Raw genomic sequence first — 24,373 nt, 5'->3', positions numbered from 1 at the left:
CTCTCTGTGTCTCTGTAACTCTCTGTCTCTGTGTCTATGTAACTCCCTGTCTCTGTGTCTCTCTCTAACCCTGTTTCTGTGTCTCTGTAACTCCCTGCCAATGTGTCTGTGTAACTCCCTGTCTCTGTGTCTCTGTAACTCCCTGTCTCTGTGTCTCTGTAACTCCCTGTCTCTGTGTCTCTGTAACTCCCTGTCTCTGTGTCTCTGTAACTCCCTGTCTCTGTCTCTCTGTGTCTCCCTGTCTCTCTGTATCTCACTGTGCCTCTCCCTCTGTCTCTCTGTATCTCCCTGTCTCTCTGTATCTCACTGTGCCTCTCCCTCTGTCTCTCTGTCTCTCCCTCAGTCTCTCTGTATCTCACTGTGCCTCTCCCTCTGTCTCTCTGTATCTCCCTGTCTCTCTGTATCTCACTGTGCCTCTCCCTTTGTCTCTCTGTATCTCCCTGTCTCTCTGTATCTCCCAGTGCCTCTCCCTCTGTCTCTCTGTATCTCCCTGTCTCTCTGTATCTCACTGTGCCTCTCCCTTTGTCTCTCTGTATCTCCCTGTCTCTCTGTATCTCCCAGTGCCTCTCCCTCTGTCTCTCTGTATCTCCCAGTGCCTCTCCCTCTGTCTCTCTGTATCTCCCTGTGCCTCTCCTTCTGTCCCTCTGTGTCTCCCTGTGCCTCTCCCTCTGTCTCTCTGTATCTCCCTGTGTCTCTCCCTCTGTCTCTCTGTATCTCCCTGTGCCTCTCCCTCTGTCTCTCTGTATCTCCCTGTCTCTCTGTATCTCACTGTGCCTCTCCCTTTGTCTCTCTGTATCTCCCTGTCTCTCTGTATCTCCCAGTGCCTCTCCCTCTGTCTCTCTGTATCTCCCTGTGTCTCTCTGTATCTCACTGTGCCTCTCCCTCTGTCTCTCTGTATCTCCCTGTCTCTCTGTATCTCACTGTGCCTCTCCCTTTGTCTCTCTGTATCTCCCTGTCTCTCTGTATCTCCCAGTGCCTCTCCCTCTGTCTCTCTGTATCTCCCTTTGTCTCTCTGTATCTCCCTGTCTCTCTGTATCTCCCTCTGTCTCTCCCTCTGTCTCTCTGTATCTCCCTGTGTCTCTCCCTCAGTCTCTGTGTCTCTCTGTGTCTCTCTGTGTCTCCCTGTGCCTCTCCCTCTGTCTCTCTGTATCTCCCTGTGTCTCTCCCTCTGTCTCTCTGTATCTCCCTGTGTCTCTCCCTCTGTCTCTCTGTATCTCCCTGTGTCTCTCCCTCTGTCTCTCTGTATCTCCCTGTGCCCCTCCCTCTGTCTCTCTGTGTCTCCCTGTCTGTATCTCCCTGTGCCCCTCCCTCTGTCTCTCTGTGTCTCCCTGTCTGTATCTCCCTGTGCCTCTCCCTCTGTCTCGCTGTGTCTCCCTGTGCCTCTCCCTCTGTCTCTCTGTGTCTCCCTGTCTGTATCTCCCTGTGCCTCTCCCTCTGTCTCCCTGTGCCTCTCCCTCTGTCTCTCTTTGCTTCTCCCTCTGTCTCCCTGTGCCTCTCCCTCTGTCTCTCTGTGCCTCTCCCTCTGTCTCCCTGTGCCTCTCCCTCTGTCTCTCTCTGTATCTCCCTGTGTCTCTCCCTCTGTCTCTCTCTGTCTCCCTGTCTCTCTGTATCTCCCAGTGTCTCTCCCTCTGTCTCTCTGTGTCTCCCTGTGTCTATCCCTCTGTCTCTCTGTATCTCCCTGTGTCTCTCCCTCTGTCTCTCTGCCTCTCCCTCTGTCTCTCTGTGTCGCCCTGTGTCTCTGTATCTCCCTGTGTCTCTCCCTCTGTCTCTCTGTATCTCCCCTCTGTCTCTCCCTCTGTCTCTCTGTATCTCCCTGTGTCTCTCCCTCAGTCTCTGTGTCTCTCTGTGTCTCTCTGTATCTCCCTGTGCCTCTCCCTCTGTCTCTCTGTATCTCCCTGTGTCTCTCCCTCTGTCTCTCTGTATCTCCCTGTGTCTCTCCCTCTGTCTCTCTGTATCTCCCTCTGTCTCTCCCTCTGTCTCTCTGTATCTCCCTCTGTCTCTCCCTCTGTCTCTCTGTATCTCCCTGTGTCTCTCTGTCTCTCTGTATCTCCCTCTGTCTCTCCCTCTGTCTCTCTGTATCTCCCTCTGCCTCTCCCTCTGTCTCCCTGTGTCTCCCTGTCTGTATCTCCCTGTGTCTCTCCCTCTGTCTCTCTGTATCTCCCTGTGTCTCTCCCTCTGTCTCTCTGTGTCTCTCGCTCTGTCTCTGTGTCTCCCTGTCTGTATCTCCCAGTGCCTCTCCCTCTGTCTCTCTGTATCTGCCTGTGTCTCTCCCTCTGTCTCTCTGTGTCTCCCTGTCTCTCTGTATCTCCCAGTGCCTCTCCCTCTGTCTCTCTGTATCTCCCTGTGCCTCTCCCTCTGTCTCTCTCTGTGTCTCCCTGTCTCTCTGTATCTCCCAGTGCCTCTCCCTCTGTCTCTCTGTATCTCCCTGTGTCTCTCCCTCTGTCTCTCTGTGTCTCCCTCTGTCTCTCTGTATCTCCCAGTGCCTCTCCCTCTGTCTCTCTGTATCTCACTGTGCCTCTCCCTCTGTCTCTCTGTGTCTCCCTGCCCTTCTGTATCTCACTGTGTCTCTCCCTCTGTCTCTCCCTGTCTTTCTCTGCCCTTCTCTGCGTATCGCTGTCACTCTGTTTTCCTGTGTTTCTTTATCTCTATCTCCTCCTTGTCTCTGCCTCCCTGTCTCTGTGCCTCACTTTCTTTCTCTGTGTCTCTCTACATCTTTCTCTCTGTCACTTTAACTGGGCCCAATGTGAACATCACACTTGTGTCCTTTCCAATCTGTGGCTGAGTTCTCGAGGCAGAGAGCTGCAGTCTTACATTTCTCAACTTCACACATCACCGCTTCCTCTCACAAGAAAGCCTTGTAGGGACCTGGCGGCTTCAGGAAGGACGAGAACTGGACGAGGTGAGAATTGATCCCGCTGTTCATCTTCCCTCGCTCATGAAATTGTGCTTCCCACTTGCCAGTGACAGCAATGAAGCCGCGCCCAGGATGGTCCAATGGGGCATTGGGTCTCTGTGCTGTGCCCCACACAAGCCAACATGGGGATAACAATCACTGAAAATCTAAATTAGAAAGTAGAAGTGCGCCAGCTGAATGTGCAAGAGAACTTTCCCCAGATCTTCCAGATCAGTGCTGGCCCTAAAGTGGGATTCAGTGCCTGGTTGCCGCCAGCTCTCACTGCTGTTTTACTCTTTCTAAAGGAAGCCAGCGCTGTTTTTCCTGATAGACATGGTCCTTTCCCCATTCTATTCTTCACTCAATTGTTTCAGTCCTCCTTGATTTTTTCAATTGACACCTTTGGGTGACAGCAGTTGGGCTGTTGGCTTTAATTCTTGGAGAAAATGTTTGGACAATGATTCTCCGCGTTTTTATTTCCCAAATAATGTGTTCGGGGGTGGTTCTGACAGTAAGTTGGCTGAAAGGTTAAGAAACATTCAGGAGGGTTGGCTGTTGGGACATCTTTCTGCTGCTGACCATGTGGGACCCAAATTTAGAAGTTTGGCCATTTTTCATACCATCCTCAATCTCATTTGTTGCTCCACATCTGTACCTTTATTGGCCAAAGATCTCCTCCCCCCCCTCCCAAAAAAAATGGTTTCAAAACGGCAGTGGCAGAGATTGAAGCTGAGACAGAGATGGAATTGTCACGGCACGGGGAATGGAGGCCAGTGTCCCGAGGGCTAAAGCTGGCCAAAGGTGGCACGGGGAATGGAGGCCAGCGTCCCAAGGGCTAAAGCTGGCCAAAGGTGGCACGGGGAATGGAGGCCAGCGTCCCAAGGGCTAAAGCTGGCCAAAGGTGGCACGGGGAATGGAGGCCAGCGTCCTTAGGGTTAAAGCTGGCCAAAGGTGGCGCGGGGAATGGAGGCCAGCGTCCTTAGGGTTAAAGCTGGCCAAAGGTGGCACGGGGAATGGAGGCCAGCGTCCTTGGGGTTAAAGCTGGCCAAAGGTGGCACGGGGAATGGAGGCCAGCGTCCTTGGGGTTAAAGCTGGCCAAAGGTGGCACGGGGAATGGAGGCCAGCGTCCTTAGGGTTAAAGCTGGCCAAAGGTGGCACGGGGAATGGAGGCCAGCGTCCTTGGGGTTAAAGCTGGCCAAAGGTGGCACGGGGAATGGAGGCCAGCGTCCTTAGGGTTAAAGCTGGCCAAAGGTGGCACGGGGAATGGAGGCCAGCGTCCTTAGGGCTAAAGCTGGCCAAAGGTGGCACGGGGAATGGAGGCCAGCGTCCTTAGGGCTAAAGCTGGCCAAAGGTGGCACGGGGAATGGAGGCCAGCGTCCTTAGGGCTAAAGCTGGCCAAAGGTGGCACGGGGAATGGAGGCCAGCGTCCTTAGGGTTAAAGCTGGCCAAAGGTGGCACGGGGAATGGAGGCCAGCGTCCTTAGGGTTAAAGCTGGCCAAAGGTGGCACGGGGAATGGAGGCCAGCGTCCCGAGGGCTAAAGCTGGCCAAAGGTGGCACGGGGAATGGAGGCCTACGTCCTTAGGGTTAAAGCTGGCCAAAGGTGGCACGGGGAATGGAGGCCAGCGTCCTTAGGGTTAAAGCTGGCCAAAGGTGGCACGGGGAATGGAGGCCAGTGTCCCGAGGGCTAAAGCTGGCCAAAGGTGGCACGGGGAATGGAGGCCAGCGTCCTTAGGGTTAAAGCTGGCCAAAGGTGGCACGGGGAATGGAGGCCAGCGTCCTTGGGGTTAAAGCTGGCCAAAGGTGGCACGGGGAATGGAGGCCAGCGTCCTTAGGGTTAAAGCTGGCCAAAGGTGGCACGGGGAATGGAGGCCAGCGTCCTTGGGGTTAAAGCTGGCCAAAGGTGGCACGGGGAATGGAGGCCAGCGTCCTTGGGGTTAAAGCTGGCCAAAGGTGGCACGGGGAATGGAGGCCAGCGTCCTTAGGGTTAAAGCTGGCCAAAGGTGGCACGGGGAATGGAGGCCAGCGTCCTTAGGGTTAAAGCTGGCCAAAGGTGGCGCGGGGAATGGAGGCCAGCGTCCTTGGGGCTAAAGCTGGCCAAAGGTGGCATGGGGAATGGAGGCCAGTGTCCCGAGGGCTAAAGCTGGCCAAAGGTGGCACGGGGAATGGAGGCCAGCGTCCTTAGGGTTAAAGCTGGCCAAAGGTGGCACGGGGAATGGAGGCCAGCGTCCTTTGGGCTAAAGCTGGCCAAAGGTGTCACGGGGAATGGAGGCCAGTGTCCCGAGGGCTAAAGCTGGCCAAAGGTGGCACGGGGAATGGAGGCCAGGGTCATTAGGGCTAAAGCTGGCCACAGGTGGCACGGGGAATGGAGGCCAGCGTCCCAAGGGCTAAAGCTGGCCAAAGGTGGCACGGGGAATGGAAGCCAGCGTCCCAAGGGCTAAAGCTGGCCAAAGGTGGCACGGGGAATGGAGGCCAGCATCCTTAGGGCTAAAGCTGGCCAAAGGTGGCACGGGGAATGGAGGCCAGGGTCCCTAGGGCTAAAGCTGGCCAAAGGTGGCACGGGGAATGGAGGCCAGCGTCCCTAGGGCTAAAGCTGGCCAAAGGTTTTCTTTGAGGAGAGAGAATGGGGTGTTTATCTTCTCACAGTCCATTCAGCATGGGTTGCCGAAGTAGGGCGTTTCTGCAAATGATTATACTCTGCCTAAATGAACATTGTTATCGTCAAGCACATTCCTCCTCAACACCAAATGCCATTGGAACTGCCTCGGAGGAGTTAGTCAGGCTGAGAATGCAGTCATTAACTGGGCGGTCTTCAGGGAGCCACTCATTTCCAACTCTGCAACGTGTCTTCAGCTCCCCCACACACTGTCAAGCTCAATAATACTGCTCAGCCCCTTCCTTCCCCTCCTCATCTCACTGTGGCAGCAATTTCTGCTCGAATAAAACTTCCTGAGAAAAATTGGCCCAGAAAGCAATCAAGAAATCTTTTCCACATAGACAGAAAAAGGTTTATACTTAGGTCTATGACAGTAAATCAGGAAAATACACATTTAAATTAGTTGAATTCAAACAGGGATAGACGGGAGAACTTTGCTCAATAAAGTTATGGCTAAATGTAGGTTCCAGGCAAGCAGGTTTATTGTGTACTTTCTCTGCATTCTGACTATATAATCCAGGAAATGGGAGATGTCTGGAATCTTCTCCCAGACAGAATATTTTGGGCATTAGCAATGTGCTAAGATGCTTTAATACTTTCCATAAAGAGCTTGGTCGGAATATTTCAATGTGATGGGGGCACAAAAGAGGTATTGTTTCACAGTGGAAGAGATCAGGTGTCAGGGAGATTGGTTTGACGAAACCAATGGTCCTGTCTCTGGCGGTGAACTGTCCCCGGGTCCCTTTGGGTATGAAAATCTGATGATTGAAAGGCTTCCTTAACAACAACAACTTGGTTTAATATCACACCGCTTAGCCAGTAGCCGTGGAGCGTTGTCAGACATAAAGTGACTCCAAGCCGAAAAGGAAACATTGGGAAAGGCGAAGAACACGTTTGTCCTGGGGAGGTTATGCTAAAAGGGAGAGTGTTGGAGAGGTGGGTAGATTTCGGGAAGGAATTCCAGAGCTCAGGCCTTGTGGAAGACAGAGTGGATAAACAAGAGGATAGTGTTGAAGCAATATCATGTGTTCTGAAGATTGCGGGGCGTAAGGAGGGTCACTGAGGCGGACATGGCCGTAATCATAATTAAAAAAATTTTTTTTTAGAATACCCAATTATTTTTTCTCAAATCAAGGGGAAATTTAGCGTAGCCAATCAACCTAACCTGCACATCTTTGGGTTGTGGGGGTGAAACCCACGCAAACATGGATGGTAATCTTTATTATTGTCATATTACATTAATAGTGCAGTGAAGTTGGAGGAGGAGTTCTGGTGTGAGGTGCCTTGGAGAGTGAATGCCTCCACCTCGTGCGTGAGGTTGGGGCTGATACAGCTGAAGGTGGTATATAGAGCGCACCTCACAAGGGTGAGGATGAGCCGATTCTTTGAAGGGGTAGATGTGTGCGAATGTTGCGGGGGGCTGCTAATCAGTTTCATATGTTTTGGTCCTGTCCAAAGCTGGAGGATTACTGGAAGGAGGTGTTTAGGGTAATCTCTATAATGGTGCATGTGATACTGGATCCGGGCCTTCAGGAGGCCATATTCGGGGTGTCGGACCAGCCGGGGTTGGCAACGGGGCGCGGAGGCAGATGTTGTAGCCTTTGTCTCTTTGATCAACCGAAGGTGGATCCTGTTAGGGTGGAGATCAACCTCTCCACCCTGTGCCCTGGTGTGGCGGGGGTGGGGGGGGGGGGGGGGGGGGCTGATGGAATTCTTAATGCTTGAGAAGGTCAAATTTGAACTGAGGGGAAGGATGGAGGGGTTCTACAATTCATGGGCATTATTCATTGAGCACTTTCAAGAACTGGTTAACATTGAAGGGGCAGCACGGTGGCTTAGTGGTTAGCACAACCGCCTCACGGCGCTGAGGTCCCAGGTTCGATCCCGGCTCTGGGTCACTGTCTGTGTGGAGTTTGCACATTCTCCCCGTGTCTGCGTGGGTTTCACCCCCACAACCCAAAAATGTGCAGAGTAGGTGGATTGGCCATGCTAAATTGCCCCTTAATTGGAAAAAATAATTGGGTAATCTAAAATTTAAAAAAAAACATTGAACATTAGTTGGGAGGGGTGGGTGGGAGGTTTGGGGGAGGGGGTCTGTATGTGTAATTAGTGACTATGGGTGATCCCTGATTCCTTTTTGTCACTTGTTTGTGTGAACATGCGGCTAATGTTTGGGGTTTGGTGGGAGGGTGGGATCGTTGTTATTGATAAGGGGATTGACATATTTGTTACTGATTATTGTTTGTTGTTGGTGGGTGTAAATTTGGGAGAAAATGTGAAAAAGGAGGGGAATAAAAATATTTTTTTTTAAAACAAAAGACTGCAGTGAAGTTACTGCGAAAACCCCCAGTCGCCATGGAGGAGTTTGAACAGTGAAGAAGGGATGTGAATGTTGACAATGAAGGTGTTGCTATCCTGGGAGAACAGGGGTGATGTTTAGGGCTGAGATATGGCCGGCCAGCAGTGTTTTTAAGTGAGATCGAGCTTTTGGATGGTGGAAGGTGAACTGGACTGACCAACACTGAGAATTGAAGGGAAGTCCTAACAGAGAGTCACAGGCAAATCCAGGAGCTGCGGGATATTGTTGCTTTTGATATTTCCATCACATTGACGAGCTCGTTTCGATTTACTGGGGCAACGTTTATCAGAGAAATCACTCAATCAGGGTTCCCCTTTGAATATAAATGTGATATTACATAAGGCAAATGCCACAACAGGACCCCTGGATGTGAGCAGTTGGGTGGCTGCATCAGGAATTCACATCAGCAGGGATTTTACTTTAGGTTAAGAAACCCAATCCAGGACTCAGCCTCATTTCTTCATCGATTTGGTCGCACTCTCAGATAGCGGGGGGTAGAATCGGAGTTACTCTCGGTCATAGCCAGGCGACATCTGGGAATAGTATGCGGTGTGGGATGACTGAAAGAGAGAAGATCAAATAAAATAATGCAAATCTGATTAAACTTTGTGCATATGATTAAAAAGCAATGCATTTTCCGCTTGATATTAGCGGGTTGCTAGCACTGGGTGTACTGATCAGCCCTGGGTATGGGGGCTGCTAGCACTGAGCGTACTGATCAGCCCTGGGTATGGGGGCTGCTAGCACTGAGCACACTGATCAGCCCTGGGTCTGGGGGCTGCTAGCACTGGGCGTACTGATCAGCCCTGGGTCTGGGGGCTGCTAGCACTGAGCACACTGATCAGCCCTGGGTATGGGGGCTGCAAGCACTGGGCGTACTGATCAGCCCTGGGTCTGGGGGCTGCTAGCACTGAGCGTACTGATCAGCCCTGGGTATGGGGGCTGCTAGCACTGAGCACACTGATCAGCCCTGGGTATGGGGGCTGCTAGCACTGAGCACACTGATCAGCCCTGGGTCTGGGGGCTGCTAGCACTGAGCGTACTGATCAGCCCTGGGTCTGGGGGCTGCTAGCACTGGGCGTACTGATCAGCCCTGGGTCTGGGGGCTGCTAGCACTGAGCGTACTGATCAGCCCTGGGTCTGGGGGCTGCTAGCACTGGGCGTACTGATCAGCCCTGGGTCTGGGGGCTGCTAGCACTGGGCGTACTGATCAGCCCTGGGTCTGGGGGCTGCTAGCACTGAGCATACTGATCAGCCCTGGGTCTGGGGGCTGCTAGCACTGAGCATACTGATCAGCCCTGGGTCTGGGGGCTGCTAGCACTGGGTGTACTGATCAGCCCTGGGTCTGGGGGCTGCTAGCACTGAGCATACTGATCAGCCCTGGGTCTGGGGGCTGCTAGCACTGGGCGTACTGATCAGCCCTGGGTCTGGGGGCTGCTAGCACTGGGCGTACTGATCAGCCCTGGGTCTGGGGGCTGCTAGCACTGGGCGTACTGATCAGCCCTGGGTCTGGGGGCTGCTAGCACTGAGCGTACTGATCAGCCCTGGGTCTGGGGGCTGCTAGCACTGGGCGTACTGATCAGCCCTGGGTCTGGGGGCTGCTAGCACTGAGCGTACTGATCAGCCCTGGGTCTGGGGGCTGCTAGCACTGAGCATGCTGATCAGCCCTGGGTCTGGGGGCTGCTAGCACTGGGCGTACTGATCAGCCCTGGGTCTGGGGGCTGCTAGCACTGAGCATACTGATCAGCCCTGGGTCTGGGGGCTGCTAGCACTGGGCGTACTGATCAGCCCTGGGTCTGGGGGCTGCTAGCACTGAGCGTACTGATCAGCCCTGGGTCTGGGGGCTGCTAGCACTGAGCATGCTGATCAGCCCTGGGTCTGGGGGCTGCTAGCACTGAGCGTACTGATCAGCCCTGGGTCTGGGGGCTGCTAGCACTGCGCGTACTGATCAGCCCTGGGTCTGGGGGCTGCTAGCACTGAGCGTACTGATCAGCCCTGGGTATGGGGGCTGCTAGCACTGGGTGTACTGATCAGTCCTGGGTGAGGGGGCCACAGCCGCTCATATTGCAATCTTGCATTTCACTCGCTGAGCTCTTTTAATCTTGCGGTTCTGTTTCATGACTTCATTGATCTAGTGTTTGCCCCATATTGTTTTGCTGGCGGTTCTGCTGGAACTGTATAAAACGTTGTTTGGGCCAGAGCTGGAGTACTGTGTGCTGTTCTGGAATCCACATTGCAGGAGGGGTGTGATAGCACTGGAAAGCGTGCCGAGGCGATTTACCAGGACATTGGGCTGGAAAGTTTTAGTTATGAAGAGAGATTGGAAAGTCTGGAATTGTTTTCCTTGGAGCAGAGGCGACTGAGGGGGATCATGATTGAGATAGATGTATAACATTTTCAAGGGGCATAGATAGAGTAAAGAGAGGATGTGAGGAAATACTGTTTTATCCAGAGTTTTATCCTATCCTGTCCATGACGACAATCCAAGATCAACTCTGAAACTACCCCTCCCCCCTTTTCACATCAATGTTTTGCAAATGTCACTTCATTTCATTGTCGGAGTCGGAGCCAATTGCGAGCCACCTACACTTCCAGATACCTGAGGCGAGTAATCGCCACGTGGAATGGCAATCCCCACAAGCCATCTCTGCTCCCTGACGGGGAGACCAAAGAGCATTCACTCTTCCCCAAATTCAATTTGTATCCCAAAAAAGCCCCAAATCACTTAAGCAGCCCCATTATATCCCCCACGTGGGAAACCGTGTTGGAAATATACAACAAAAGATCATCAGCATACAGGGATACCCTGTACTCCACCCCCTGTCACTATCGCCCCTCCACTTCTCCAAGCTCCTCAATGCAATGGCCAAAGGGGACATGCGATACCACCTGCTTCATTCCCCTCTGCAGCTGAACATATCCTAAGTTCTCCTCATTTGAACAGACACTTGTCTTCAGTTCCTCATACAAAAATTTGACATGCTACAAAGCTAGGCCCCAATCCCAAACTGCAAACAAACATTCTACTCTAAAGGCCTTCTCCACATCTAGCTCCACCACCGCCTCCTGCTCTCCCCCCACCCACCCCCCCCCCCCCCCCCCCCTCCTGGTAAAAGGAGAGCACCACGTTTAACAAGCGCTGAACGTTCAAGGGCAACTGCCTACCCTTTACAAACCCTTTCTGATCCCAATCATCTGCAGAAGGCACTCCCCCAACCTAAGCACCAACGCTTTGGCAAGAATCTTGGCATCCACTTTCAACAGACGTATTGGCCGAAGCTCCTGAAGCGCCCCATGGGCTACCACATCCTCAAACATCTCCCGTAACAGCCTCCCCGAACAGGCGCCGGAATGTGGCGACTAGGGGCTTTTCACAGTAACTTCATTTGAAGCCTACTCGTGACAATACGCGATTTTCATTTCATTTTTTTTCACCAGCTGTGCCAACCTATCCAAAAATGTCTCCTAGAATTCCATCAGGAAACCGTCCGGCCCTGGTGCTTTACCCACCTCCATCTTCCCTGCCGCCTTCCGAACCTCCTCCATCCCCACTGGTTCCTCCAACCCTACCCTATCTTCCTTTCCCACTGTGGGACACTCCAGCCCCTCCAAAAAACCCCTCATACCCGACTCATCCCCTGGGGGCTCTGACATACACAACCTCCCCTCATATAACACTGCTTGAATGCCGTGTTCACCTGCTCCGGCATAGCCACCAGTCCCTCAGAAGATTCAATTCAGACATGAAAAGTTAACTCTGTTTCTCTCCCCAGATGTTGCCAGACCTGCTGAGTATCTGCCCAGAACTTTCTGTCTTTATCTCACATTTCGGGATCCGCAGTATTTTATTTTTATTTTAGTGGGTAAGAGAGGCTTTTCTTTCTTATGCTGTTGAAAGGCAAGTTAGCAACTCAGGAAGCAAAGAAGAAGCATTTGTGCAGGTGTAGCGTGACTGGTTTGTTCCGAGCTGAACAAGAAATTTGTAATGCAAAGCCTGGTTGCTTGCAGCAAATGTGCTCTTGTCACATCTGTTTCTGGAGTGGGTGGAAACGGGACAATTAACGCTTTATCCTGATTATGTGGAGAATATAATTTCCTTGGCATCACAATCAGAACGAAATAGCGAGATTGTGAATTCAGGAGGGAGATTTAGTTAGTTACAATCGGACATGACCAGAATAGGTCCAGCCTATCTACATATTCATGTCCTTAGAGGGGGTTAGACAGAGCCTTGTATGAGAAATGAAGCTTAGTGATCACTTTCATGAAATGAGTCCAAAAACATTTTTTTTTTGTTGCAAACTTATTGTCACAGCTCATTCAGGAATAGAAATAGCAATTACAGGAAACACTCAACAAAGTGATAAATTATACACAGACTCGATTAGATTTGTCAAGCACACTCACAATTTGACAGTGGTTTATATTTGGTCTGTCAGATATTTAAACTGGCACTGTAATTTCTGTCTCCTTTCGAAATTCTGTACAATTAGATCGGGTCTCAAAGCCTAACATTCAGATAAATAGAAAGAAAGCAGTCCATATACATATGATACCTTTCACAACCTTAGAACTCCAAAGCCTATCCCAGGCACTTTTGAATGTTTCGGTGCCATTGTATTATCGGAGCCACAGCAGGCAATTTGCAGAAAGCAAAATCCCACTGACAGCAACTACGATGATGACCAGATGATCCGTTTCTGGGTGTTGGTTGAGGGGTAAATATTGCCCAGAAGACTGGGGGAGAGCTTCCCACTCCAGTTTGAATAATGCCATGGGATCTTTCACATCCACCTGACATTGTCAGGGGTTTGACTCCAGATTGCAATCAAAAGACAACATCCCAGAGAGTGCAGCACTCCAGTGCAACTGAGTGTCAGCCTCGGCTGTGTGCTGAAGTCTTTGGAGTGGAACTGGAACCTACAATTTTCTGACCCAGCAGCGAGAGTACTATCACCACATCATGGGTGACACACAAGGTCCATTTCTCAATGCCAACATGTTGGAAGTTGGATTTATTTGGCTTTGATTCACCATTGTGCATGTCCCAAAATTACCCAATTCCGATCAGCCCTGGGCTCAACCAATTCCGCAATCTTCAGCAACACTGCTGATTTGAATACTGTCAGCTAAGGGCAGCATGGTAGCATGGTGGTTAGCATCAATGCTTCACAGCTCCAGGGTCCCAGGTTCGATTCCCGGCTGGGGCACTGTCTGTGTGGAGTCTGCACGTCCTCCCCGTGTGTGCGTGGGTTTCCTCCCACAGTCCAAAGATGTGCGGGTTAGGTGGATTGGCCAGGCTAAATTGCCCTTAGTGTCCTAAAAAATAATGTTAATGGGGGTTGTTGGGTTACTGGTATAGGGTGGATGCGTGGGCTTGGGTAGGGTGATCATTGCTCGACACAACATTGAGGGCCGAAGGGCCTGTTCTGTGCTGTACTGTTCTTTTTTTTTTTTTTTTTAAATTTAGATTAGCCAATTATTTTTTCCAATTAAGGGGCAATTTAGCGTGGCCAATCCACCTACTCTGCACATTTTTGGGTTGTGGGGGCGAAACCCACGCAGACACGGGGAGAACGTGCAAACTCCACACGGACAGTGACCCAGAGCCGGGATTGAACCTGGGACCTCAGCGCCGTGAGGCGGTTGTGCTAACCACTAGGCCACCGTGCTGCCCTGCTGTACTGTTCTAATTCTAATTCTAAACTGCTGCTTGCTACAGGAGCAGTATTTTACTTTTACAGATTTAAACTCAAGCGTGTAATTGCACTGAAGTTCTAAATCATTAAACGTTCACGGCTTGTACATATAATACATCCCTTTGTCTTTGAGCGAAGATGTTTAAAGAGCGTTATCCCTGCTTGGGGTATGATTGACTGTAAGTCAAAGTCTCTTGTCATACTCTCTCATTCAAACCAAATGAATGCCAGTTGAGAAACCCAAGACGGGTTTAGAATTAGATAAAGGCCATTAAGCCAACATTTCACAATTCTCCCACCAGTCTTCTATGTGTATTCTGATCCAGTCTTGATGCCTTTTGCTCTGCCCGTCTTCTACAAAGGTTAATATTGCAAGTTTTTTCACAATCTGAGCAAAGACGTTCTTCCGACTGCATATGGATTGTTTGACCTCCGAGTAATAATAATCTTTATTATTGTCACAAGTAAGCTTACATTAACACTGCAATGTAGTTCCTGTGAAAAGCCCCCAGTCACCACACTCCGGCGTCTGTTCGGGTACATGGAGGGACAATTCAGAATGTCCAATTCACACAGGATAAAGTCTTCAGTTAATTCCACCATTCCGTTTGATCATGGCTGATCAGAGTCAGATCTTTATACCTATTTTACCAGCCTAGTATGCCCCTCACACTTGATTATTCCACCAGCGCCATATATTCTCTGTATCTATCCTGATGAATCTGTATAACGGGCGGGATTCTGTAATCTTTAGGCGAAGTGTTTCTCGACGGCGTCAACACGGCCTCAGAATCAGCAATTCTGGCCCCTACAGGGGGCAAGCACGGCACTGGAGCGGTTCATACTCACATGCGCAATGGCACCAGCGCCAACGCGCGCATGTGCAGTTGCTTCCTTCAACACACCAGCCCCGATGCAACATGGCGCAGGACTACAGGGGCCGGCGTGGAAGAACGGAGGGCCCCAGCCAGAGAGGCCGGCCCGCCGATCGGTGGGCACCGATTGCGGGCCAGGCCACATCGGAGCCCCCCCCCCCCCCCCGGGGTAGACTCTCCCTGCAGGCCGCCCCCCGACCCTTCCACGCCAAGTTCCCGCCGGCTGAGAGCAGGTGTGGACGGCGCCGGCAGGAAAGCGTTTTTACGACGGCCACTCGCCCCATCTGGGGCCGAGAATCGGAGGGCTGCTCGCGTGCAGCGGCCCCCGACCAGCGCCGAGGCAGCCACGCCGGTGCCAATGGTGCCGATTCTCCGTTCTGCGGAGAATCGCGTGCCAGCGTTGGGGCGGCGAGGCGGGATTTGCGGCAGTCGTGTGGATTCTCCGGCCTGGCTTTGGGCTGAGAAAATCCCGCCCAACATTTATGCCCAACTTCAATCTTGCCCACTCAAGGAAATACAAGGCAAGTTTATGCAAGCTGCCTTCCTAACTGAGCCTCAACAGAATATTGGTGGATCAATGTTACACCTTCTCCCAAGGCCAATGTATCCTTCCTGAGAAGCAGTGCCCAGACCTGAACAGAAAGCTCCAGCTGAGGTCTGATCAATGCATTTACACAGTGTGAATTCATGACTGACTGAAACAAACACGTATCTATTAAATTACCAATCAAGTGTCCAATTGACTGCATGTGAACAAATCAGAAAATGACAAAACAGATCAGTGCACAATGAGTAACTAGCAGAAAACAGTTTTTATAAAGCTTTCAGTTATCAAGCAGGTGGCCACACACCTACCTCTGGGTTCAAATCCATACCTTGTTGGCCATGGAGGGAGTATTTGTACTGTGGTGAGGTGGCTGATAAACTACCTGGGAATCTTTTCACCTCTTCACAGCTGTTCTTTAAAGGGGAATAATAGGCACTCGTGAAGATATGATCAAATAAAAATTAATTGACCCACAAGTGGCATGGAACCACAAAGCAAATTGCCCACATAATATCTTCAGTCAAATGTGAAAAATATGGTTGAACGCATTTAATGTTTTAACAATTATTGTTATGCTGCTGCAGGTCAGACAAGGTGAGCTACTTTCAGGCTTTCATGCTCTGCCCATGGCCAGTCTAACCTCCGTCACTAACACTGGAGATTTGACGCAGAGACAGACCTCTGTGGGAAATGCTCCATTGACAATGTGAAAACTGACACATTTCCAGATTTGGGAAGAGAAGAAAAAAAGACCCTTAAATGGCAAGATTAGAACATTTTTAGTACATGGGGTAGGTGTGCCAACATGCAGACTATTAAAGATGGAAAAGCAAACCAAAAAATACGGAAGAATCCGACTGAGTCCTTGGGTATAGTATTTCTAGGAGAGGCACGGTGGTGGAGCGTATAGCACTGCTGCCTTATGGCACCAAAGACCCAGGTTCAATCCCGGCCCCGGGTCACTGTCTGTGTGGAGTCCGTGGGCGCGATTCTCCGCACCCCACGCCGGGTGGGAGAATCGCGGGAGGGCCGGGCGAATCACACCACGCCGCCCTGGCACCCCCCCGCGATTCTCCCACCCCCCCCAAAAATGGCGTGACGCGTTTTTCGACAGGCCGCTAGGAGAATCGCCGCTCACCGTTTCTCATGGCGACCGCCGATTCTCCGGTTGGGCCGAGCGGCCTGCCGAACACGAGCGGTTCACGCCGGCGCCAACCACACTTGGTCGTTACCGGCATGAACAGCGCGCGACCGGTGAGTGTGGGGCCTGTGGTGGGCGGAGGGAGGATCGAGCACCATGGGCATGCTCAGCAGATGTCTGGCCCGTAATCGGTGCCCACCGATCGCCGGGCCGGCGTCTCTAAACGACGCACTCTTTTCCCTCCGGCGCCCCGCAAGATCAAGCCGCCATGTCTTGCGGGCAGCGGAGGGGAAGACGGCAAACACGCAGGCGCAGCTGATGTCACTTCGGCGCCGCTGGCCGCGTCATTCCCGGCGCGCCGCTTTGACGCAATCGTCAAGGTCGGGCGCTTGGAATTCACGTGCCGCTACTCCTAGCCCCCGGGGCGGGGGGGGGGGGGGGGGGAGCGGCCTCCGACGCCGGAGTGAAACACTCCGGGTTTCACTCCGGCGTCGGCACTCAGTCTCCCGTTGAGAGAATCACGCCCCGTGTGTCTGCATGGGTCTCACCCCCACAACACAAAGATATACAGGCTTGGTGGATTGGCCACGCTAAATTGCCCCTTAATTGGAAAAAAATAATTGGGTGCTCTAAATTTATTTTGAAAAGGGTATGTAGCCAGAGAACTGAATTTTAGAAAAAACTGTGAGGTAGAATTTCACCTTTACTATCTTTTAAATATCACAGGGGCACGGTGTAGGAAGGAATACTTGGTGAGGAGCAACGGAAAGTTTATTTTTTGCTGTGGGTGATAAAGGCTCGCCTGAATTAGTTGGATGGCCTCTTTCTGTATTGTAATTCCTATCTGAGAGAGCTGAGCCTCACTCCAGCTGAAACACCCAAGTTAAAAGATTGAACTGGGAGTGATTATCAGGGTCCTGGCTAGCGGTCTCAGCTCTAAGGTAGACTGCTAGGAGTTGTAGCTCCAGTCCAGCTTTGATCAAATAACCCTTCCCTTCCTCAGCATCTGGGGCATTTGGATCACTTGGGTGAAGCAGATTTGATTAATCAGGCAGGAGAGGAACATGCAAATGGACTCAGATGACCTCATTGGCAACTATTTTGGCTGTAATGAATATAAAGCTAGGAAGGGGTTTGCAGTGTGAGTCATCTCCTTGCTGGATACAGAAGCACCTTCTTAACTTTGACAAAATCATTTCCCACTGCCTCTAACTGCAGAGAATTAAAATGGAGAAAGCTACCGAGAGTATTCCTAATCTGCATCAAAGGTGGATTGATCTCATTATTCAAATTCTTTCCCTTGGTTATATATGTTTAGTTCAGTGTGAAGTTCACCATGGAATACTACACTGGACAAATGAGTACGTTTCTTTTGACGATTGCCCAATCTCAGGAGCTCAGTACAACAGTGATGTACAGCACCATAAAATGTTGGGTTCTGTTCCCCATTAACTTTCATCTTAATGACTTACCCATCGCAACCATGTCACAAAGGGTGAAACGAAGCAGGGCCCAGATCCCTGTCTTTCCCAAGGGAAGGATGGAAGTTTTCCTGCCAGTTCCCTGGGAAATAAAGGGTTGCTAAGTTTAGCATTGGATGATATAGACCTGAGGGACCCAGGTTCAACAGCTTTCACCCCCTCCCACGCCCTCTCTACCTCCTGCCCAACTGCAGTCCATGAGGAGTTGGCTGATTTTAGTCAAAGCAGCCAATGGCTGAGCGAGTGCGATTGAAACATTGCTTCGCGGGTAGAAGCATTACAAGCCAGAATGGGCACAGGGTCCTAACTTTCCTCCTCTTGCATCTTGCATCACACCATTTACTAAAACAGTGGGCAGTTTAAAGAGAGGAAGGAAGAACATTGCCTTATCTTTAATGCTCAATTAAATAACTCTAATAAATAAAACTTGTTTACAGCCTTGCTTTGAGTACTAATCAAATAAATTCTGATTTCAGAGAGCCGATTACCATTGTTCAGTAATTGTATTCTGCATGTGTCCACAAGCTGTCTGAAGCACTGGGGTCTTAGGCTTCAAAGAGGTTTAACGTCGCTTATTAAAAAGCATCATAAATAGTGCAGCACTTCACTTGATAATCACATCACACTCATTGCAAGCCAATTTTATAGCCGACGCGATTTGCATACAAATACAGCCAGAAGTGGCGGCTTGAGACAGATGATCAAGCTGATTAATAAATGTCAGCAGAATAAGTCACTCCTTGAATCATTAACTCAATCTTTGCTCATCAGAAACACCATAGGGTTTCATCAGAGAACAGGATGGATTACTGATCATGGGGAGCAACCTTGGCCTTAAGGAGGTTCTGTGAGACTTGTAATCTATTCGAGGACTATGTGTGTAAGAGTACCGCAGGTAATTATTGCAGTGGAATGCCAATTCCTCCCTGTGTACAAATATTAACTGCTGGTGGAGGACCATTAACTCGGTGAAAGACACTCTTTGGCCCGCTCGAAACTTGTTGGTCTTCCAGCACCAAGAGTTGCCTGATTGTAGCCTGCCTCATTCCAAGGTGCAGGAATATGTGGTGACTGATGCATGAAAGCTTGGGGCAGCCGCTGTAAAGACTCAATCGAGAAAGGACACTGTTTAGGGTCCACCTACCACAGCATAACCAAGGGAGTGCAAACCTGTGTCAAACCTATCTGGCTGTCTTTGTCCTGGAAGGTATATTGGAAATATCACATGAAGTTTGAATTTTATTTGCATACCCCAGTGTACTGCATACTCTATGGAAAAATTTGGAGTTGTATTATACTTTGGACGGCGCAGTAGTACAATGGTTAGCATGGTTGCTTCACAGTTCTCGGGTCCCAGGTTTGATTCCCGACTTGGGCCACTGTCTGTGTGGAGTCTGCACGTTCTCTCCGTGTCTGCGTGGGTTTCCTCCGGGGGCTCCGGTTTCCTCCCACAAGTCCCAAAAGGCATGCTTATTAGGTGAATTGGACATTCTGAATTCTCTCTCACTGTACCTGAACAGGCGCCGGAATGTGGCGACTAGGGGCTTTTCACAGTAACCTCATTGCAGTGTTAATGTCAGCCTACTTGTGACAGTAATAAAGATTATGATATTATTATACTTTCAGTAATGTCCAATTTGAACAGTGTGATGTTATGAAAAATGTGTAATTTGGGGGGGAAAAAATCCCCCCTCTGTAAGTGGAATTCTTGGCCATCTTTCATCCCTCTCCTCTTATTGGCAGTGCTGGGATCTCAGGAATTCTGTACAGGAAGCCCCATGCGGCATTAAAGCTCTCATATACAGGGCACCATACCTTGAGGCCCATTCATTTCAGAGTGGAATAAACGTCACCTGTAGCTTTCTATGTGACAGAATGAAGGTCACCAGACGTTTGTATTAGTGTTGTGATTGGCATCCCTGTGCTCCATATCCCTGCAGCACTCAATCAAGCGTTGTTTGAAGAATGCAAATGAGTTCCTCACCAGCTCTCCTCAGGGATTCTGCAGCTGAAGGACTCTTCTGATTTAGTATTCACAGCTTTTAAAACTGTGCACTTTCAAACAATAGATATTATTTGTAGATTAGTGAATGAGGCCGTTGTTAGCACGGTAGCACAGTGGTTAGCACTGTCGCTTCACAGCGTCAGGGGCCCGGGTTCGATTCCCGGCTTGGTTCGCTGTCTGTGCGGAGTCTCCCCGTGTCTGCGTGGGTTTCCTCCGGGTGCTCCTGTTTCCTCCCACAAGTCCTGAAAGATGTGATTGTTCGGTGAATTGGACATTCTGAATTCTCCCAAACATGCAAGGTTTGCAGGGCAAGCGATAAACATGAGAGAAGTGTCCAGATTTTGCAGATGGTCAGGGAATACTGAGAGAGATTTAATGTGCAGTTTATCTTGTGTTCAGGATGCACCTCTTCAAATTGCTGAACGCCAGTTGGTTGGGTGGTTTTAAGAATGATTTCAGAAGCAGTCCAAAATCACAGTCACCGTATGGAGAGACAAATAGCTTATGTGGGAAGGTTGCACTGAATGATAAAGAACTTGGTATTTCAGGGTCATCAATTTGTTTTCAGACTTCTCTGCTTTTTACACCCCAGCTTGACAGTGCTTGGGAGGCTGAGTATTTGAATTACAGGCACTGCAGTGTAAGGTCAGTTGGCACCGACTGATCCCGCACTTGGACAGCCTTGATGCACATTTGCTGGTACTGCATTGTCCTTCTCGGCACAGTCATCATTTCTCAACATCCTGGTGAGCAGATTAAATTCACCCGGCAGAAAAGGAGTTCTAATCAGTGCTGGGGAATAGGTTGGAACTTGGCGTCAGTTTTCCCCTGAGACTGCCACAATATTTCCCCTGCCACAGACGTGAATCTTCCCCCAAACCTGACGGCACTCCTGAAATATAAGGGCCTAGATTCTCCGCTTTGCAACACCGGAAACGGGAATCGTGACCAGGCGGAGGGATGCTGGTCATCAAATGAATCGAGGTTTGCACCCGGCGCCGATTCTGAAGCCATGCTTTGACCTCTTGCTGGTGGTGATATTGATGTTTGTCCTGTGGCGGAGGTTCCATAGAACACCGTCATTTGCATGGATTCAATATTATTAGAGCGTTGGACACTTCATGTTCCCCCCTTCCACGATGCTCCGCCACCTTTGGGCTTCCACAGCTCACAGGCACAAATGGCCAGCACTGAGGATATTGAGAGCATCGGCTGGGCGGTGACTGACCTTAGCCAGTCACAGAGGGACATATCAGAGGGACATGGCACAGTCTGAGAGGGACATGGCACAGTCTGAGAGGGACATGGCACAGTCTCAGAGGGACATGGCACAGTCTCAGAGGGACACGGCACAATCTCAGAGGGACATGGCACAGTCTCAGAGGGACATGGCACAGTCTCAGAGGGACACGGCAGTCTCAGAGGGACATGGCACAGTATCAGAGGGACACGGCGCAGTCTCAGAGGGACATGGCACAGTCTCAGAGGGACACGGCACAGTCTCAGAGGGACATGGCGCAGTCTCAGAGGGACATGGTGCAGTCTCAGAGGGACATGGCACAGAGGAGGGACATGGCACAGTCTCAGAGGGACATGGCGCAGTCTCAGAGGGACATGGCGCAGTCTCAGAGGGACATGGCACAGAGGAGGGACATGGCACAGTCTCAGAGGGACATGGCGCAGTCTCAGAGGGACATGGCGCAGTCTCAGAGGGACATGGCACAGTCTCAGAGGTACACGGCACAGTCTCAGAGGGACATGGCACAGTCTCAGAGGGACATGGCGCTGTCTCAGAGGGACACGGCACAGTCTCAGAGGGACATGGCACAGTCTCAGAGGGACATGGCACAGTCTCAGAGGGACCTTGCACAGTCTCAGAGGGACATGGCACAGTCTCAGGGGGACATGGCGCTGTCTCAGAGGGACACGGCACAATCTCAGAGGGACATGGCACAGTCTCAGAGGGACATGGCACAGTCTCAGAGGGACATGGCACAGTCTCAGAGGGACATGGCACAGTCTGAGAGGGACATGGCACAGTCTCAGAGGGACATGGCACAGTCTCAGAGGGACAAGGCACAGTCTCAGAGGGACACGGCACAGTCTCAGAGGGGCATAGCACAGTCTCAGAGGGACATGGCACAGTCTCAGAGGGACATGGCAGTCTCAGAGGGACATGGCGCAGTCTCAGAGGGACATGGCACAGTCTCAGAGGGACATGGCAGTCTCAGAGGGACATGGCACAGTCTCGGAGGGACACGGCACAGTCTCAGAGGGACATGGTGCAGTCTCAGAGGGACATGGCACAGTCTCAGAGGGACATGGCGCAGTCTCAGAGGGACACGGCGCAGTATCAGAGGGACACGGCACAGTCTCAGAGGGACATGGCGCAGTCTTAGAGGGACATGGCACAGTCTCAGAGGGACATGGCACAGTCTCAGAGGGACATGGCGCAGTCTCAGAGGGACATGGCGCAGTCTCAGAGGGACATGGCACAGTCTCAGAGGGACATGGCGCTGCCTCAGAGGGACACGGCACAGAGGAGGAATAGGGAAGGTGTAATGAAGGGAGGAGGGACAGGGAAGGTGGAGTAAAGGGAGGAGGGTGAGGGAAGGTGTAATGAAGGGAGGAGGGACAGGGAAGGTGTAGTGAAGGGAGGAGGGTGAGGGAAGGTGTAATGAAGGGAGGAGGGACAGGGAAGGTGTAGTGAAGGGAGGAGGGTGAGGGAAGGTGTAATGAAGGGAGGAGGGACAGGGAAGGTGGAGTAAAGGGAGGAGGGTGAGGGAAGGTGTAATGAAGGGAGGAGCGTGAGGGAAGGTGTAGTGAATTGAGGATGGACAGGGAAGTTGTGAGCTACTATGGGGAAGAAAGTTCCATTTGGAAGGGTTGGAGGGCGGGGGGTGTGGGGTGGGGAGGGGCTAGAATGGAGAGGTGGGAATGGGCAACAGAGCTGCATGTGGCCAGGCTCCAGCATGGTGCCCCTCGGCTGCGCAATGGGTTATTAGACGCAGCAGGCCAGCTTGATGCTCGAGAGTATATTGAAGAGCCCCAACGGAGCGATTCAGGTATCGGGAGCACATCATCAGTAAGCCGATGCACCGCTCAATGATGGTTGCTGCATGGGCATCATTATAATGGGTCTCCATGTCGGTCTGGAGCAGTGTCATTAGCCGTGACCTCAGTGATAACTCTTGTCGCCCAAGAGCCAAACCCTCAACTGAGGGAGTGGCTTGAAGCTGCTGGGAGTCTCAGAGTGTGCCAGGATCTACGCATTATGCAGAAGTGCACGATGGGCAGCTGGTGATCTCAAACCAACTGCACATTTCGGGAGTGGAATCCTTCCTATTGATGAACATCCCATGAATGAATAAAACAAGCTGGGCTTGGTTCACATCCAGCTAAAGGGAAAATAACAAATTGCCCATCAAGATTCATGTTTGCAGCTGGAGGGTATTAAAGCTGGCATCATTGTTCGGTAAGGTACACAAATGAAAACAGTGCTCATCTAACTGAATGTGTGGCAGTTTCAAAGGACAAAATGGCACTTTCTTCATAAACCTTCTGTTTACCGCTGTACCTCACGCATGTTGCTGTGTCTCACTTGTATCTGTTCTTTAATATATTACTTTAAAAACAAATTTAGAGTACCCAATTCTTTTTCTCCAATTAAGGGGCAATTTAGCATGGCCAGTCCACCGAGCCGCATCTTTTTGGGTTGTGGGGGTGAGACCTTCGCATACACAGGAAGACTCCACATGGAGAGTGACCCCAGGCTGAGATCGAGCTGGGTGTTTGGCACCATGAGGCAGCAGTGCTAACCACTGCGCCACCGTGCTGCCCTCTGTTACATAATTATCAGTACCTTCTAACTGGGCATAAGTAGCCTAGAATGCCATGCTGACTGAACTCCTGTGATGTTTTGCATGAATGAGCATACCAAGTAAGTGTAGGATGCCAATCTAAGATACGCTTATCACTGAATATCCCATCGACACGAACCCCGGAAAGAAAAAAACATTTAGAATAGTATTTGCTGACTGATGCCTGTACGGTTGCTGAAGAGGAGAGTGGCAGAGTGGCACAGTGGGTAGCAGTGCTGCCTCTCAGTGCCAGAGACCCGGGTTCGATTCTGGCCTTGGGTGATTGCCTTTGTGGAGTTTGCACGTTCTCCCCTTGTCTGTATGGGTTTCCCCTGGGTGCTCCAGTTTTATCCCACTGTCCAAAGATGTCCAGGTTAGGTGGAGTTTGTGGGGATAGGGCGTGTTCAGTGTGCCTCCGTGGGGTGCTCTTTTGGAGGTTCGGTGCAGACTCAATGACTGCCTTCTGCACTGGAGGGATTCTATGGATATTCTCGAAGGAAAACGGATTGAGAATCTCTCCTTAAATCACCTCTTGTTTTTACATTCTGCTTCTTTTCCATTGTGCAGGTACATGGCTATCATTCATCCACTGAAACAAAGATTGTCTGCAACAGCCACAAAAGTCGTCATTGTCGCTGTCTGGGTGGTGGCATTGTCCCTAGCCTTTCCGCAATGTTATTACTCCAAGACGGAGCAGTTCCCAGGCAGGGTGGTATGTTATGTGGAGTGGCCCGATTACGCTGAGAATGGCACAAGACATGAAACAACGTAAGTTATCTTTTGCTACTACCTTTTTCAGTTATATGCCTTGTCAGTTATATACAGACATTCTTACCCTGTCCGAGGAATAAAGTTGTGC

The 24,373-nt window shown here is 50.9% G+C and overlaps 1 protein-coding gene across 1 annotated transcript in view; it reads left to right on the top strand.

Annotated features, from left to right (window-relative positions):
* LOC119957442 (substance-P receptor-like) overlaps window positions 1-24,373 on the top strand; it is a 96,836-nt gene that overhangs the window by 37,452 nt on the left and 35,011 nt on the right. Inside the window, exon 2 of the mRNA XM_038785514.1 lies at window positions 24,082-24,282. Coding sequence (XP_038641442.1) covers window positions 24,082-24,282 — 201 coding nt within the window. The remainder of the gene's footprint in view (window positions 1-24,081; window positions 24,283-24,373) is intronic.

The sequence above is a fragment of the Scyliorhinus canicula genome, chromosome 26 (genome assembly GCF_902713615.1).
Source record: "Scyliorhinus canicula chromosome 26, sScyCan1.1, whole genome shotgun sequence".
NCBI lineage: Eukaryota > Metazoa > Chordata > Chondrichthyes > Carcharhiniformes > Scyliorhinidae > Scyliorhinus > Scyliorhinus canicula.
This window is presented reverse-complemented; position numbering and strand designations above follow the sequence as displayed.